Genomic DNA, 16,115 nt, shown 5'->3' on the forward strand with positions numbered 1-16,115 from the left:
CTCCTTATTTTTTCCTCAAACCCCCTTTTCTTCCTAACTTCCTTATTACTGTCAGAGGTACCACCATCCTTTCAGGCTCTCCGGTTCCCAGTTTTCATGGGAACCAATGGGATTTGGAAATTCAGGTGATTCCTGAAACTTTTTTTTTTTTGGTGAGGCAATTGGGGTTAAGTGACTTGCCCAGGGTCACACAGCTAGTAAGTGTCAAGTGTCTGAGGTCAGATTTGAACTCAGGTCTTCCTGAATCCAGGGCTGGTGCTCTATCCACTGTGCCACCTAGCTGCCCCGATTCCTGCAACTTTGAAGAGAGCACTTTCAGCTGAATGATGAAGTCAGAAGCCAAATTAAAGAGAATTAAGAAGAGAGTGAGAGGAAAGAAAATTATCTCAAACAGCCTTCACAAGGAGTTAAGCTAGAATATAGCAGGATAGCTAGCAAGGATGGGGGAGATATGGGCATGTTTATAGGCAGGAGAAAAGTAGCCACTATATAAGGAGAGATTGAAGATAATGAGAGTGGGGATAGCAAATCGGGAGATTAGGCTGGAGATGATGAAAAGGGATCTCTTGTGAATGTAGAAGAGTTTGCTTTGGCAAGGAGAAGAATTACCTTTTAATGTGAAACAGTGGTGAAGGAAGAGAAAGTGGCAAAAGGATGAAGAGAGAAAGGGAAGCTTTCAAGTGAAGTATGAGGCAAGTTTACTCCCCAGAATCCTTCTCCTTTCTCCTTACACACAATACTCCAACTCCACTATTTCTTTCCATGGAATGAGCCCCATCTTCACCTCCACTTCAAGGTATGCTTCACTTCCTTCAATATTTAACTAAATTACCATCTCTACCTTGAGCTCCCCAACTGGCTACTTTCTTCCCAGACTAACAATCTTGTAATTAACTATCATGAATGAAATTTCCATTTATCCTACATATACTTATTTATTCTGAACATACTGATATATGTACCAGATGTCTCCCACAACAGAATGTAAGCACCTCTGGAAACAGGGACTTTTAAATTTTGTCTTTGTATCTCCAGCATCTAGTCCAATTCTTGGTCCAGGTACTTAATTAGTTGGTTGCTTTAGTCTATAATGAACAATATGCAAAATCCCTTTCCTACAAAAGAAAATCATGTATTCTTGCAAAGTTTTAAACAGAAGGATACGAGGCACAGCAAAAGGCTGGGCAAAAGCATGAAAAGCAGAGCCCCATGTAATCTGCCATGGTGCAATATAAGTATACACAAACCGCAACTTATATAGAAGTTCCCAAAGCTGCAAGAAAAGAACAGAAGAGAAAAATTAGTAAGAAAATCTTACCATCAAAATGATTTGTAATTTTAGAAATTAAAGGAGACTATGGCATCTATTCTTAACAGGAAAACAGCAGGTCTTTTGATATTGGAGTCAGCAGTTAGAAATGCTATGCCACGTAAGACTTCAGCACATTTTAAAGAATAAGGATCATTATCCCTGACCTATTTCATGGGTGTGAGTTTGACTCTGGTGTACTTTGATGCCTTCTAGTGGCACTGCAGTTAGGTGCCAAAGTGGTGCGGGTAGAGGTGGAGCCTTGGGGAAGAGGCAAAGCCCACAAATATGTTAGGAATCAGGCAAGTCTTTTAAAATAACTAACTAGTATATTTTTCACAGAATAATAAAAAGTAGTAAATATTTTCATTAACTCTTTATGTACAAACTCATGTCTTCTACCACAACTCCTACTCAAAGTTTATGAGGCTGCTGGTGGTACAGTGGATAAAGCACTTGGCAGTTCAGATTCAGCCTCAGAAATTTCCTAGCTATATGATCCTGGGCAAGTCACTTTTTCTGCCTCAAGTTCCTCAACTGTAAAATGGAAATAATAATAGCACTTACCTCTCATGGTTGTTGTGAGGACCAAATGAGATAATAATTGTAAAACACTTAACACAGTGCCTATGTAAATGTTCGTTGTTATCATTAATATTATATTCACAGACCTATTATATGTAGGGACTATAGGTTGGGAATATAATCTTCAATCAAAAAAGGCATGATACTAGAACTGTGGATTTTTTGTTTAAATGACTGTCCCCCTGCAACTTTATTTTCTTACAGACTAGTAAAATAAGGTCTAACTTTAGTCTAAAGGTTTAAAGATTTACAGCAATTGTATGTTCCTTCTGTTGATTGTCCTATTATCTTAGAAATACTTCTCTGTTCCATAGTCCATTTCTATTCTTATCATTTCCCTGTTCATCAGGAGAGTAAATAAAAGGATAAAACTCAAGAACAATAGTTGATGTAGTAAAATCTCACACTGTGGAAATAATGCAGAGGTAAAACACTGATGAAAATAAGTAATGAAACTGATAACCTTTTATAAGTGATCAGATGAAATGGAAGCAGTATGGTATGACAGATAGAGAGCTATCCTCAAAGATAAGAAAGACCTGAGAGTTTATGTTGCCTCACTGACAGATAATGGGTATATGACCCTCAGTAAGTTACTGAACTCAGTGCTCTGGGCAGATGCCTCTAAGATATAATTTGCAGACAAGGGGCCAATCTACATTGGCAGAGGGAGTTTCTCACCTAGCATTTCTCACTGGAATGAAATCATAGCTCCAATCTCTACCCCTATTTCTCTAGTTAAACACGTTTAAGAAGAGAATTTTGAACTCCTATAGTTTTATTGCTAACAATGCCCTCAACATCAAACAACTAAAAAGAAAAATAACAACTGTATTACAATAACCTTCTAACTGTTCTCCCTGCCTCCAGGATCTTCCTACTATTACAATTCAATTCTACATACTGTGAAAATGTAATTTTCATCATCTTACTTACCTTAAGAATTTAAGACTCCGATTTCTATCTGGTTTTCAAGGCCTTCTGTAATCAAGGCCTCTCTACTTACCTAACCTTAATTACAACCATATCTTCAGTCCATAATAATGTGTTCCAACAAGACTGACTCCCTCCCTAACCTCCCATATATACTACACTCATTTCTGCCTATATGCTTTCGCATACTCCTGCTTGCCTTGCCCTTCCCTATCTCCAAAGTAACCTGGACTATCCAACCATCTTTTCTGTGTGTGAATACCACTTATTCTTCAGGACCCAGATCAAGTTCTGCCTCTTTTATGAAGCCTTTTTGTATTACTCTAGACTAGACTATTTCTTTCTTTTCTAAAATTCCAATACTTTATTAGTAAATATCACAGGTTAGCACTTACATAACAATATCATCCCTCTAGGAAAGAGAAACAAATTTGTTACTGAGAGGTAGGGTCGGGCCAAATTTTGGCATAATGATCATGAAGTATTCTGTTGTTATTGTTCAGGCCAGAGTTCCTAAAGCTGAGAATAAAACTTTCAATGTTAAGTTACCTTGTTGAAGAATATGGACATGAAGAAGAGATCTAACAGCATTGTCTCTGACAAAGCCTCATAGTCAAATTTGAAAAAGAGCACAGTGAAGATGACGGTGACATACTGACAAGTTGGGCTGCTGAAAGAAGAACGTAGCAACTTCATACCAGCAATGGTGATCATTAAAGCACCTAACCTATAATAGGATAAAAGCAAAATTCATTAGCTGCTGACTGTGTGACAAATCTGAGAAATAAAAACTACTTACCACTCTTAAAAGGCTCAATTTACTTGGCTTTTAATTTCTGGATGAAATACAAATGATTTTCTCTGTTGGTTAACCAAATAATATTCTTGGGTTTTTACACATTATGAAACTCCCTAGTCTAATCAAGTCAAATCCTAAGTAGCCTGATTATTAAAAGATTTTAAGCAACATGAAAGAGTTTTTCATCGATTCAATCAATCCACTTCCAATAAGTGTATACTATGTGCCAGGCTCTGTTAGGCTTTATTTAGGAACAAAAACAACAACAAAAAAAACCCTGTCCTCAAGGAAGGAAAATGTATTATACATACATAAGTACAATATAACATAGATTGATGAGGAAAAAAGGAAAGATACAAGTACTGTACTTCATGGAAATCTATAGAAGAAACAATTATGTTCATCTTGGGAAATCAGGGACCAAAGGGCACCTGAACAGAACCTGGAGGAAGAGAATTCTGAAAGGCAGACTCTTGAGAAAGAGTCGATTTCAGGCCTGAAAATGGTCTTCATGAATCCACAGAGATGGAAGAGGGAATGCTAAGTTTAAGGAAAAACTTACGGTCCAGTCTGGCTGGAATATAGAATAGAGGAAGAGTGGCATTGCAGCATTGTAAAATCATGGTGGAAACCAGACTGTGGAGCTAGAGTTCCAATACTGAGTGGAGGTTTGGAATTTAATAAAGAGGCAATAATTAGTTTTTGAGTAGAAGAATGACATGGACAGACTTGTGCCTTAGAAAGATCATTTTGTCAGCTGCAATGTAACCCATTGAGAAGAAAGAAATAAAGGACAAAAATCAGTTAGGAGGCAGATAGTCCAGGCTAGAGGTGCTATGGGGTTGAACCGGGCTAGTGGCAATATGAGAAGAAAAAAAAAGGAAACGGGGGAAAAATGTTTTAAGAATAGAAACCACCCATGGTAGTTGGTCATTTGGAACATCAATTTTTAAAACAGGTTATAGTACTAGAGGGAGAAGAGGAAGGCTTTCTGTATTAGAAAGTAAAAAACAGAATGAAAAAAAGGAAGGAAACAAGGCCATTTTTAAACATTTCTCAGATGGTGTCTAGTACATAATGGGAGATCAATAAGTATTTGTTTATTGGTTACTTCACAATTTTGCCTAGAAAAGATCATGACAGGGCAGCTTAGTATTAAAAGACTTTTATACTTACTCAGTATCCAGTTTCTTGGGACTAGCAATAGTCTTTGCGCTGCTACTGAGCTCATTAAGAACAATCAATGGGTAGATAACATTCTTCTCCACAAAAATAAGCCATACATGAAGTTTCTCAAACCACATCATATGGGCTGCATCTAACAGGGTAACAGAAATCAGAAAGACTATGTGTCATTTTGGCATTATAGATAGCTTAGTCACTGGGTAAGAAAGGGAAATCTTATACTATTCAAACAATAATTCAAGGTTAGTGCAAACAATATATATATATATGAAATTCAGTAATTCATATCCAATCCACTGCCAACTTTTAAGTGACCTGTGAGATCAACAATTGGCACTTATAAAATTATAGTGTTAAAGATTATGGCCCAATCCTTCATTACAGTTTTATTTCAATAACTTATCCTAAAGCAGAAGGTAAACCTAGGGTTTTGAAGGCTTTTATAGCAGAACCTAAGCCTTTGCAGGTTTTACTTGGAAAGATTTCAGTGAATATGCCCAGGGACAGACAGTATGCCCATTTAGCACCAGCCTATTTAAGCTAGGAAAGGTAAACCAATGGATACAACACACACTTTAATTTATTTTGAAAAAAAAGGCAAAATTATAACAAAAGAACAAATAATTTTAAGGCCTATAAAGATCAATATGTTTGACTACCTGATGAAAAACTAGTTTTGTCTATGGTTTAAGGCACAGGAAGGTTGTGATCTGCTTTAGGAGGGAATACTAGCACAGCTTAAATCACAGATCTAATAGAGGCAATTAATTCAAGTCAATTACAAATCAGATATCCAGTTCTCAGATTTTTGTGGATCTAATTCACTAAACCCACTAAAGATCTAGAAACTCATGATTTTTGTTTCTATGACTTATATTAATAAAGAAAAGTACTTCAATTTTCACAAAGATTTTTACCAAAAGGTAAATGACGTACATATTTATTTATTTATTTGCTTCATTTCCTAAATGCTGTATCCAGATATATATAAGCAGACATGAAAAAGACACCTCAGCACCTGAAGCAATGGCCCTGAAAATCATGTAGGATTCCATATATCTTCAAAATACCTTTCAAATATTTCATATGTTTGTTTCATTGAAGAAAATTCCCAAGGCAAAATGAATTTTAATCTGAAATGTATGAGTTACTGAAAACAATGTCACCATGGGTTTTTTCTGTGTTTTTTGTTTGTTTGTTTGTTTTTTGGTGAGGCAATTGGGGTTAAGTGATTTGCCCAGGGTCACAGCTAGTAAGTGTCAAGTGTCTGAAGCTGGATTTGAACTCAGGTACTCCTGAATCCAAGGCCAGTGCTTTATCCACTGCATCACCTAGCTACCCCTCACCATGTTTTAATAAGCTCCTGGATGTGTGAAATGTTTTCACTCTGTTGGTTAATTCAATAGCCCTTTTTCTAAAACATACCAATTTTGACATTATAATTTTTTAACAAGCCAACAAAAGAAATACATTTAGTGTGATATAATATCACCACCAAGAAAATGCCCATTAAAAATTAAGCACTGTGAGGCGCTGTCAATATAATGCTGCTACTAAGGTGTCTAATTACAGATAAACTAAAAATGCACATATTTTAAATAGTTTGCTAAGTGAGAGGTCTTCAGAAGGCAACAAATGTTCAAAAAAAATCTTAAGAGTCAAAAAGTTACATGGTTAACAATTGTCTTAATTTAGTTGGTACACTGCAAAGAGCACTGGATTTGAATCTGAATCCCATCTCTGACAATTATAAGTTGTATAACACTGGGCCATAGTTTTACTTCTCAAAGCCTTACTTTCCTTACCTATAAAATAAAAAGAATTATATTTCTCCATGTTGCAGGGGGTTGTTTTAAGAATAAAAAGCGATAATGCATGAAAAACATTTTGAAAAGAAACAACTATGTAAACATATTATTAATATTATAAGTAAAAGTTCTCAACAAAAATTGTTCATTTTTTGAACATAAAATGTATAAAATATATTCACATTATTATTCACACTGTATGTGATGATGATGACCATCAATCTTCTATAGAATATTTGCTTTTGAGTTATTTTTCTAGGTGTGTACCATATTAGATACCAAGGTAAATATTATGAAATTGGCTGGACAATGTTACTCATGGAAGAGTTGATTTTCTGGGCAAAGCTAGTCAACATGAAAAGGGATCAAATTTGGGGTGATGGTCCTATTAACATAATCAACTTAGGTAATAGGCCAAGACTACCAAATCTTTGAAAATACAAGGTCTCCACTGAATAGTTTGCAATATTTGATTCCTTAATTTTCAAACAATGACTAATTTTCTCTCTAGAAAAGTTTGTTGACTATAGAATTAAACCAAAGGAAATCAGGTAGGTAGTAAAAGGATTTTCACATGTAACCGTAAAGTTGAATGGCATTTTTTCCAATTAAAAATGAATTTGTAGGGGCAGCTAGGTGGCACAGTGGATAGAGTACTGGCCCTGGATTCAGGAGGACCTGAGTTCAAATCCGGCCTCGGACAGTGACCCTGGGCAAGTCACTTAACCTCAACTGCCTCACCAAAATTAATAAACGAATGAATAAATGTGTAGGGGCAACTAGGTGGCACAGTAGATAGAGCACCGGCCCTGGAGTCAGGAGGACCTGAGTTCAAATCTGGCCTCAGATACGTGAAACTTACTAGCTGTGTGATCTTGAGCAAGTCAATTAACCCCAATTGCCTCCCCGCCCCACCCCCCCAAAAGTGTTAATGTTACTTACTTCGAACTTCAAATTGGTAATATTCCTTGGTTTTCAGCAGTGGGTGAGAGAAACAGTGCCAAGGTAGCTGCTTCCGAACCTGAGGCAGCATGTAATGGGTTAAAAAGCCTACGGAGCCGACCAAGGTATAGAGAACATACTTCAGAGCAGGCTAAAGAAAAAGTAAAGCCAAAAAACCAAAAATTAAATAAATAAATACTTTTGAGGCAAACACTAAACTCACAATTAACTTGTCATTTCTTTAAATTTGCTTTCCCATGTAACAATGAAGACACAAATATAGTCTAATAATAGACTACTATTAGGTCAACTCTAGCTTCCAGGAAACATTTGTCTACAAGTTACTATTTCTATAATTTTTTTTTGTTTAAATCATTTATGGAAGTAAGGGATAACAAATATACTATAAATGTTTACAATCAATATGGCTTCCTTTGGGGAGAAAATAGTGTCTCAAAGTATTGCTTATATGACTAGGGGAGAAAACTGGGGGTAAATGTTGCTGTTCTATCAGTATCCTCTGTGAATTTCAGAACAATTTATGAAATTACTTTGGCCCTCGAGGTTATTGTCAGCTAGCAACAGAAAGATGATACTTTTAAATAAACAGACATAACAGACATGTCCCCTCTCTTCAACATGCTGGAGGGGGTAACATGATCCTACTGACAGGGTCCACTAAAAATATGTATTTTCTAACTCATCAGGGTTCTCAAAGCACTGTCATCCTTTTATTCCTAACTGAACCTCTGCTACACTCTCCTACAGGAGCTGTTCCAATCATTCTCTTCTCTCCTCAAGTCTCCTAACCCACTTCTGTTTCTCTCTCATCAGAGGACCTCACTATCTACTTTGCTGAGAAAACAGGAAAGACATTTCATCTCTTATCCCATATTTTTAAACTTTTAATAACATCATCTTAAACTCTCTCCACCTTTGCTACTCTCACTAATGAAGATGTGGTCCTTCTGCTTGCCAAGGCCCCCTTTTCTACTTGTATGTTTGATCCCATCCATTTCTGTCTCTGCTAGAAGTTTGTGCTTTTGATGATTTCCTCTCTATATAATTTTCAATTTCTCAACATGCAATGTTTCCTTCTCTGCCACCCAGAAATATGCCCAAGCCTTTACCATTCTTCAAAAATCCTCACTGTACTCCACCTCAAGTTATTGATTTCTATATTTTTCCTTTCCCCGACAAACTCCTAGGAAGAGTTGTCTATACTCGTTGCCCCATTTCCTCACTCTCATTCACCTCTCTCTCTCTCTCTCTCTCTCTCTCTCTCTCTCTCTCTAGTGACGCAATTGAGGTTAAGTGACTTGCCCAGAGGCACACAGCTAGTAAGTGTTAAGTGTCTGAGGCTGGATTTGAACTCAGGTCCTCCTGAATCCAGGGTCGGTGCTCTATCCACTGCGCCACCAGCTGCCCCCCCTCATTCACTTCTCAAACTCTTGTAATTAGGATCCCAAGTTCACCACTCCACTGAAATAGTCCTCTTGAGGTTACAGTCTTTTTAAATGCCTTTCTCAACTAATTTACACTGGCAACAAGTCTCCCTTATTAAACATTATTCTTCTCTATTGTGAGAAAATAATTATTAATAATGGGTTTTTTGGGGGACGCAGAGACTGCCCCCCCCCCAATCTGGCTGGTTTCACAGAGCCAGCCCAGAGTCCTTAGAAATGGAAATCAGATTAACTCAGTAGAAACAACAGAGATTAAAACCACATGTAGGGGGTGGCTAGGTGGCACAGTAGATAAAGCATTAGCCCTGGATTCAGGCAGACCCGAGTTCAAATCCAGCCTCAGACTTGACACTTACGAGCTATGTGACCCTCGGCAAATCACTTAACCCTCACTGCCCCGCAAAAAACAAAAAACAAAAAAACCAAAAAAAAACCCCACACCTACCTGAAAGCCTTTTGCCCTCAGAGGGTCTGTCCTTTGGACTCTGACCTCAGGATGTACAGCTCATTTTAATATGGACCACCCTTAGGTTCAGTAAACCTATACATTTGAATGATACTAGCCAATTAGCTTTGAACAATGTATAAGGACTGCCTCTCGTCTGGTCCGCAAGGGGCTTACACTCTCTCATGCTCTCTTGGACTAGGACACCAGAGGAGGCAGCCAGGGATCCCTCTTCTTTTCTATCTAGATAATGTGGGATCTCTGAACTTTGGGGAGCCATGTGCTCACTCTCTATGGTGCTGGGGATTTTTGGCTTGCCTTAAATGCAGTCAACTCTTTACTAACATTTAATATGATTTAATAATATAAATACTTAATGCCGAAAACTGGTGCAATAGCCTCGAATTTATAAGTAGTATTATCTTGGAAATCCCAGCTAAGTTTTCCAATAACTTAGAACAGAGACAGGTGTCCCCCCAATATTTCAAAAGACACACTATTTTATTGTAACTGTTTTCTCTTCTGGTTTTCTTCCTATGTCTGACCGTCTCCTCCTAGGTCTCTTTTACCAGGTTTTCATCCCAATCTGAAACCCAAACCCTCATATTCCCCAAGGTCCTATCCCAGCCTTCTTTTCAAATCTCTATACAGCTTTCCCTGGATGACATTATCAGATCCCATGGATGCAAATTTCACTTCTATGTGATGAATCCCAGAATTAGATACCTAACCTTGGCGTCAATCTTGAACACTATTTACTCATGGCATATCTCAAACTAAATGTCCCAATGGCATCTGAAATCCAACACATCCAAAATGGAATTCTTTATTTCTACTGAAAACACTACTAACCTAAGGATAACTCCTCAGCTCTTTTCTCCCTTTCACTCCTCAAACCACTTAGCTTCCAACTCTTGCCAATTCAGATTCCACAACATTTTTTGCATCTATTACCTTTAACCATTCACAAGATTGTAATACTAGTTCAGCTTCCCATTATAAATCAAATTTCTTTCACATTATTCCCCTTGACATATTTCAAATTTCAACCAAACTTGCTTACTTGTTGTTCCCTCACCTCAGCATTATATTTCCTATCTCTGTGTCTTTGTACTGGGCATCTGTCTCCCATGTCTAGAATATACTGTTTCCCCATCTCTACCTAAGAGGATTCCTGTCTTTTTTCAGGGCTCATCTTGTACCACATACTATAAGAAGCAATACCTAAAGCCCCTAGTCCAGTGCTTTCTTCCTCTTCAAGCAATCATGTATTACTTTATCTATCTATACCTCCTCAAAGTTACATTCCTTGAGGGTATGTTTTATCTTTGTATCCTTTGTGCTTTGCAGATAGTAGAACCTTAATAACTAACTGTTAGATTGGATTAGATTAGGGATGAAGAAGAGTTTTCTTTTATCTATTGAACTGCATAGTATGTTACTAATTCATATAGACATATGCTTAGAAATAGGTTTGTGACAATGTGTATGTATGTAGATTTTTATATACATACACATACATACACGTTACATTCAAATGAAATGAAATCAAATGTCGGTCTACACATTCAGACTAAAAATTGGATCTGTACATAAAATCCTCTTTAAATAACTACTATACCATAAGAAGGAAACATTACAAATCAAATCAAATTAGAAATGAATCAACAATAAGAAGCTAGTAGGGTTTCTTTTCAAGAGAAAGATTAATACTTTACCTGTAAAACCGTGAACACTGTGCTGACATGAATTGCAAAATACAGCACACCAATCACTATGCAAACTATGAGGTCAGATTGTAACCGTTCACTCTATAGAACAAAATAGAAACATAAAAATGAATCAATCTGATTTTTTTTTTAAGTTTGTCTTCCTATATACTCAAAATTAAATGAAGCTAATTTATTTGAATTAAGGAATTGTTCCAGGGCTACTTTCCACTATTCTAATTTCTTCCTCATTCATGATAATTACAGCAAATAGCACTTGTCCTTAAAACTTTTAAATTTTAGTTTAGTTTTTAAAACATTTAAAAAATGGAGAAGTTAATGACTTATTGAATTTTTCATGTTTAGTAATGGACCTAACAAATAAATGAAAACTTTGTGAAATAGGAATTCTTTCCACTAGACCAGGTACTCTATTTCTCAATAAGGAGAAAATGAGAGTAAGAGAGCGCAAATGGCATTATACAGCAAAGGAAAAATAATGATGCTAGTCCACAAGCAGGCACTGAACAATTCCTTTCTACTGTATCGGCCGAACTTGTTTTTGCTCTCTGGACGGTTACTATTCTAACTGAGCAAAAATGTGGCAAAGTGCAAGGAAAAAAGATTGGGGGGAGGAGAAGGAAAATAGACTATGGAACTCAGTATTATGTATGAATGTATGCTCCTTAAAGGGAGAGACAATTTAATTTTCATCTTTGCATCCCCAGTGATACACACAAAGTAAGCTCTTAATCAAGGTTTATTTTTGATAAGATTCTGAAGACAGAATTCATAGAAGCCCCCCCAATTCTTCTGCCTTTCCCTCTAAGTTCTCCAGATAATCTGAACTGCTGTTTATCCTATCTCAGTGCCTATCCATAGAGAATCTTCTGCTCTAGTCAGATTATGCATATGCCGTATGTGTTCATGTCTCATCTCGAATCTTGTCCCATTCCACCCTATATACTGTTACTGAATGAACCTTTTAAATGCACAGCAAGAATAATACCAACCCTTACTCAGAAGTTTCTATGGTCCCTATTTGCTTACTAAAGCCTAGCATTCAAATTGGTCATTCTTAGCTTGGCATTCTATAATTTAGCTCCAACCCACCTGCAGGTGGCTGAAAAAGCAATAAAGTTTGGAGAGACCTAAGTTCAAATGACACTGGAAAAGTTACTGACCTGAGTGTCAGTCAATTCATCTATGAAATAGGAAAAATTATATTTTCAATGCCTACACTAAGGGTCTTTTGAATAAATTATTATGAAAACCTTAAACTGCTTTTACAAAGAAAAGCTAATATTACCACTCAAAGAGTGAAAAGACTGGAAAGGTAGGAAGATACCATTTATATCTGAACATGGAGGTAATAGGGGGCCACTGAAATATATTGAGTAGGAAAGTAATGCAAATTAATGAAGTAACACATTCAGACATACACTTTAAGAAAATTACTTTGGCAGTAAAATATAATATTGATTTTCTATTTCATAAGTGATTTCACTCTGTAATTGATTCTATTTAGTAACCTTATTCTTTATTTTATTCTATAAAAACTTCAATTTCTTCTTTGTCTCTGAAAGAAGCAGCTCATGAGTTCAAAGTTTAGGGTTCCTTTTTCTCAGTTAGATGCCAAAGTTCAGTTTTCCTATTCATCACTTTTAATTAAAGAAAAACTCTGAGCTAAAGTTTAAAAGTTCAATACTGTCATAAAGCATTTTAATCCTAAGGGAATCCCAGCACTGGCAAATCATTTTCTGCCAAGGAAGCCTTGTTATCCCTCATAACTTTGGCTACTTGTTATCTCTCATAACTTTGGCTACTGGGAAACACCAAGCATCTGTGTGTTATACTTGAGAGTGGACAAACTGACTTTATTCCATCTTAGCCTCTTCTTTGGCTAATTAAAGGTGGTCTTGCCAAGATCTCTCTAATCTCCTTTATTCTCCACTACCTTTTTTAGTCAGTTCCATATTTAAGTCTACTGCCTTCCACTAATGTTAACAATCCAAAGTAAGAATTTAGATAATGTATCAACCTAGGGACAAAAAACATCCACACACATAAATGAATTATATTAATTAATATTTTAAACATGCCTAATGATTTTTAGGAATAGGCACCAAACATGAAGAGATTTGTAAAGATCTCTTATTATCCAGGTAATTTATATATTGTGTATTTCCTACCCTCTTTCAATTTGATTATCTGTATGACCCACCCCTAGAAAGCCACATATGACTTTACAGCTATATCAATCCTAGAGTTTAGAGCAGAATCCAAGGCAGCCTGAGAATACTGTGAGAATAGTTATAATGTCTTGCCCCTTTCTTTTCCTTCCTCCTTCCTTGGAGTTGCTAAGGCTCTTAGATATAACAAATCTTTGTGTTCCCTGAAAGTCTGGAGACTAGAAATCTCAATAGCTACAGGAGTTAAGAACTTGCTTTGAATCTTTGATGCTGATAGAGAGTGATGACAACAGTCATAAAAACTGGGGATCTTATTTGTAGCAGCAAATAAGAGGAAGAAGACAATTTGTGTCCACATGGATTTCTCCTGAGCCCTATTTGAAAAGTAAGTTTCCTTATGTAAAAGGAAATAAAATATAGAAATATCTGAAAACAAGTATCTTGCTATTTGAAACTGACTTCTTAATTTTTATATGCTACATTCAATTAAATATAATTGTTCAAAATGTTATCATTCTATGACTAATGATATCACTTAGTTTCAGCTGCTCCAAAATCCATTCTCTGCAAATTATCTATTTCACTATATTTAGAAAATAAGAATTAGGAAGAGGTTAACACATGTTAAAATTTTTAAATGAGCTAAATAAAACACATTACAATTGAATGACCATAATCTGGTCTTCATAATAATCTGTAGAAAGTTTTTTAAACAGTATATAATCTAAAAGTACAAACATTTCAGTATCGATGATTTACATTTTCAGGTCGTTTAAAAAGGGACAACACCTTAGGGAACTTACAACAGAATTTCTAAGTTTGTCAGGCAGTGGGTCTTTTACTTCTGAGAGAGGATCCTCTGGGTTTTTCTCTTCTGTATTTGGAAAAATTTTTGATTGCACCAAAGAGCTACAATATAAGGAAAAACTACATCAGACATATCAGTGAAAAGTAGTGCCTCAAACAGCAAAGAATTATAGTTTCAAGAAGGAAATGAAAAGATGAATCTAGTTTAATCATGAACTAATGATGTCATACTAACGGGTCTACGTTGTTATAAGCTAATTGAGTATAACATTTAGTCTTTTCATCATACAACATACAATTTAATACCTTTCAAATCTGCCAAATCCTCTGAGCTTATGTGGCTATAATCATCCAAAGTTATTATGTTTAGAAATCTAAAACAAAAAGTCACAGCAGTAGCACTTTGGGGTGGGCTAAGGGAAAAAAAAACTCATCCAAAATGCTTAAATCCTTATATGAATTTTCTTAATTCAATATGGTTTTTGGTTTTACTTACAAAAGTACAGATGGATCACTACTTTGCCTGCTGAGATGATAGGATATCGCCACTAACAAACCACAAAATACAGAGAAAAGTACAGGAATATGTTGGCCATCCCAAGAATCCTGTTGGAAAAAAATGAGCAGAATGAGTAATAAATAAGTCTATAATTCATATTTCCACTTTTAATGTTTTTAAATTAACATATGGGTAAAAGAAAATTAAATTCAGCAAGAAAAACACTGCACATCTTTCATTCTGTTGTCATCTACCAATATACCACACTTTCTCAAGTTCAGACAATCTTACCTTAGGGTTCATTTTTATTAGGTGACCTTCCACTCTGAGGCATTTGTCTAAATTATTTCATTTATACAGTACAATTATCATCCTGGCAAGAGCACTTAGGAAGACTCCCTTCCTTCCTGAAAACTTTTGGGATCAAAAAAATTCTACGATTCACCAGCAAAATTTGTAATCTACCCTTTCTTTTCAGAATTGTAGAATTATAAATAAAATTACTCTTGGTAATTACATGTGTCACTCTTATCTACTATGCTTGGATCTAGGCTGTCTCAGGATTGCTAGGAAGGCTGCCACATTATTTTCAAAAGTTATTTGTACCCTAAGCACCCAAGCAGTTACATAAATATGGGCTTCCTCTGTATGTATTAGCTGTCTTGTTGGTTTGTTTTATAGTACCTACTAAAAAGGGTTTTTTTTGATGAACATTCAATAAACTTTAAGTGACTAATTTTATCTATCCATTAATCAATAAGGATTAGATGCTACCTTGTCCCAGGCAGCATGGTAGGAACTGGGGATACAGATACATTATCAATTAATTATAATCAACAGCATTTCTAACTTCTAAATTTTGTTTTAAAATCTGACACTAAGTATATTTCTCCCTTGGCCTTAAGTAAGAAAACAATTCTAAGAAAGCTCAAAATCATTCAAATCAATAAATATATGACATATTAAGACTGTGCTAACGCTATGTTCAGTAAAATGACTGTGATGAAAAATTAAAAAAAGATGATTATCTTTATTAAGTAGTAACCTAACAAAATAAACTTTAATTCACTGCTTACCCTTAGAGCGCCATAACAAAGTCCATATAATAATGCTACTGCCACAATACTACAGATGAAACTGTAAAGTGCTGCGAGCAAGCTTGTAGTGGCTAGACATGTGGAAGAAACACAAGTTAACCTTTTGTAATCATCTGCAGATGAAAACAGTCTATAGATTTCAGTGTTTATCTTCAGTTTATCTTTATTCTCTCTACTAGTTCTGGTGATACTTTGAGATTTTAACGTCAAAAGACTGAGAGGATAAAATACAAAGTATAATTGAAAAATCTGGCATATCACTTCAAAATCAGAGAAATAAAAGTACAATTTGATGATGAAAAGGTAAAGATGAAAAGAACAAGATGGATGATTAATGTA

The 16,115-nt window shown here is 35.7% G+C and overlaps 1 protein-coding gene across 5 annotated transcripts in view; it reads right to left on the reverse strand.

Moving 5' to 3' along the window:
- PCNX1 (pecanex 1) overlaps nt 1–16,115 on the reverse strand; it is a 212,978-nt gene that overhangs the window by 53,884 nt on the left and 142,979 nt on the right. For all 5 annotated transcript variants that reach the window (XM_043989028.1, XM_043989027.1, XM_043989025.1 and 2 more), the window contains 8 exons: nt 15,756–15,847; nt 14,677–14,786; nt 14,177–14,282; nt 11,191–11,283; nt 7,562–7,712; nt 4,803–4,944; nt 3,377–3,554; nt 1,165–1,273 (listed from right to left, as the gene is read on the reverse strand). In XM_043989028.1, the coding sequence (XP_043844963.1) occupies nt 1,165–1,273; nt 3,377–3,554; nt 4,803–4,944; nt 7,562–7,712; nt 11,191–11,283; nt 14,177–14,282; nt 14,677–14,786; nt 15,756–15,847 (981 nt within the window). The remainder of the gene's footprint in view (nt 1–1,164; nt 1,274–3,376; nt 3,555–4,802; nt 4,945–7,561; nt 7,713–11,190; nt 11,284–14,176; nt 14,283–14,676; nt 14,787–15,755; nt 15,848–16,115) is intronic.

This window comes from Dromiciops gliroides, chromosome 2, assembly GCF_019393635.1.
Source record: "Dromiciops gliroides isolate mDroGli1 chromosome 2, mDroGli1.pri, whole genome shotgun sequence".
Taxonomy (NCBI): Eukaryota; Metazoa; Chordata; class Mammalia; order Microbiotheria; family Microbiotheriidae; genus Dromiciops; species Dromiciops gliroides.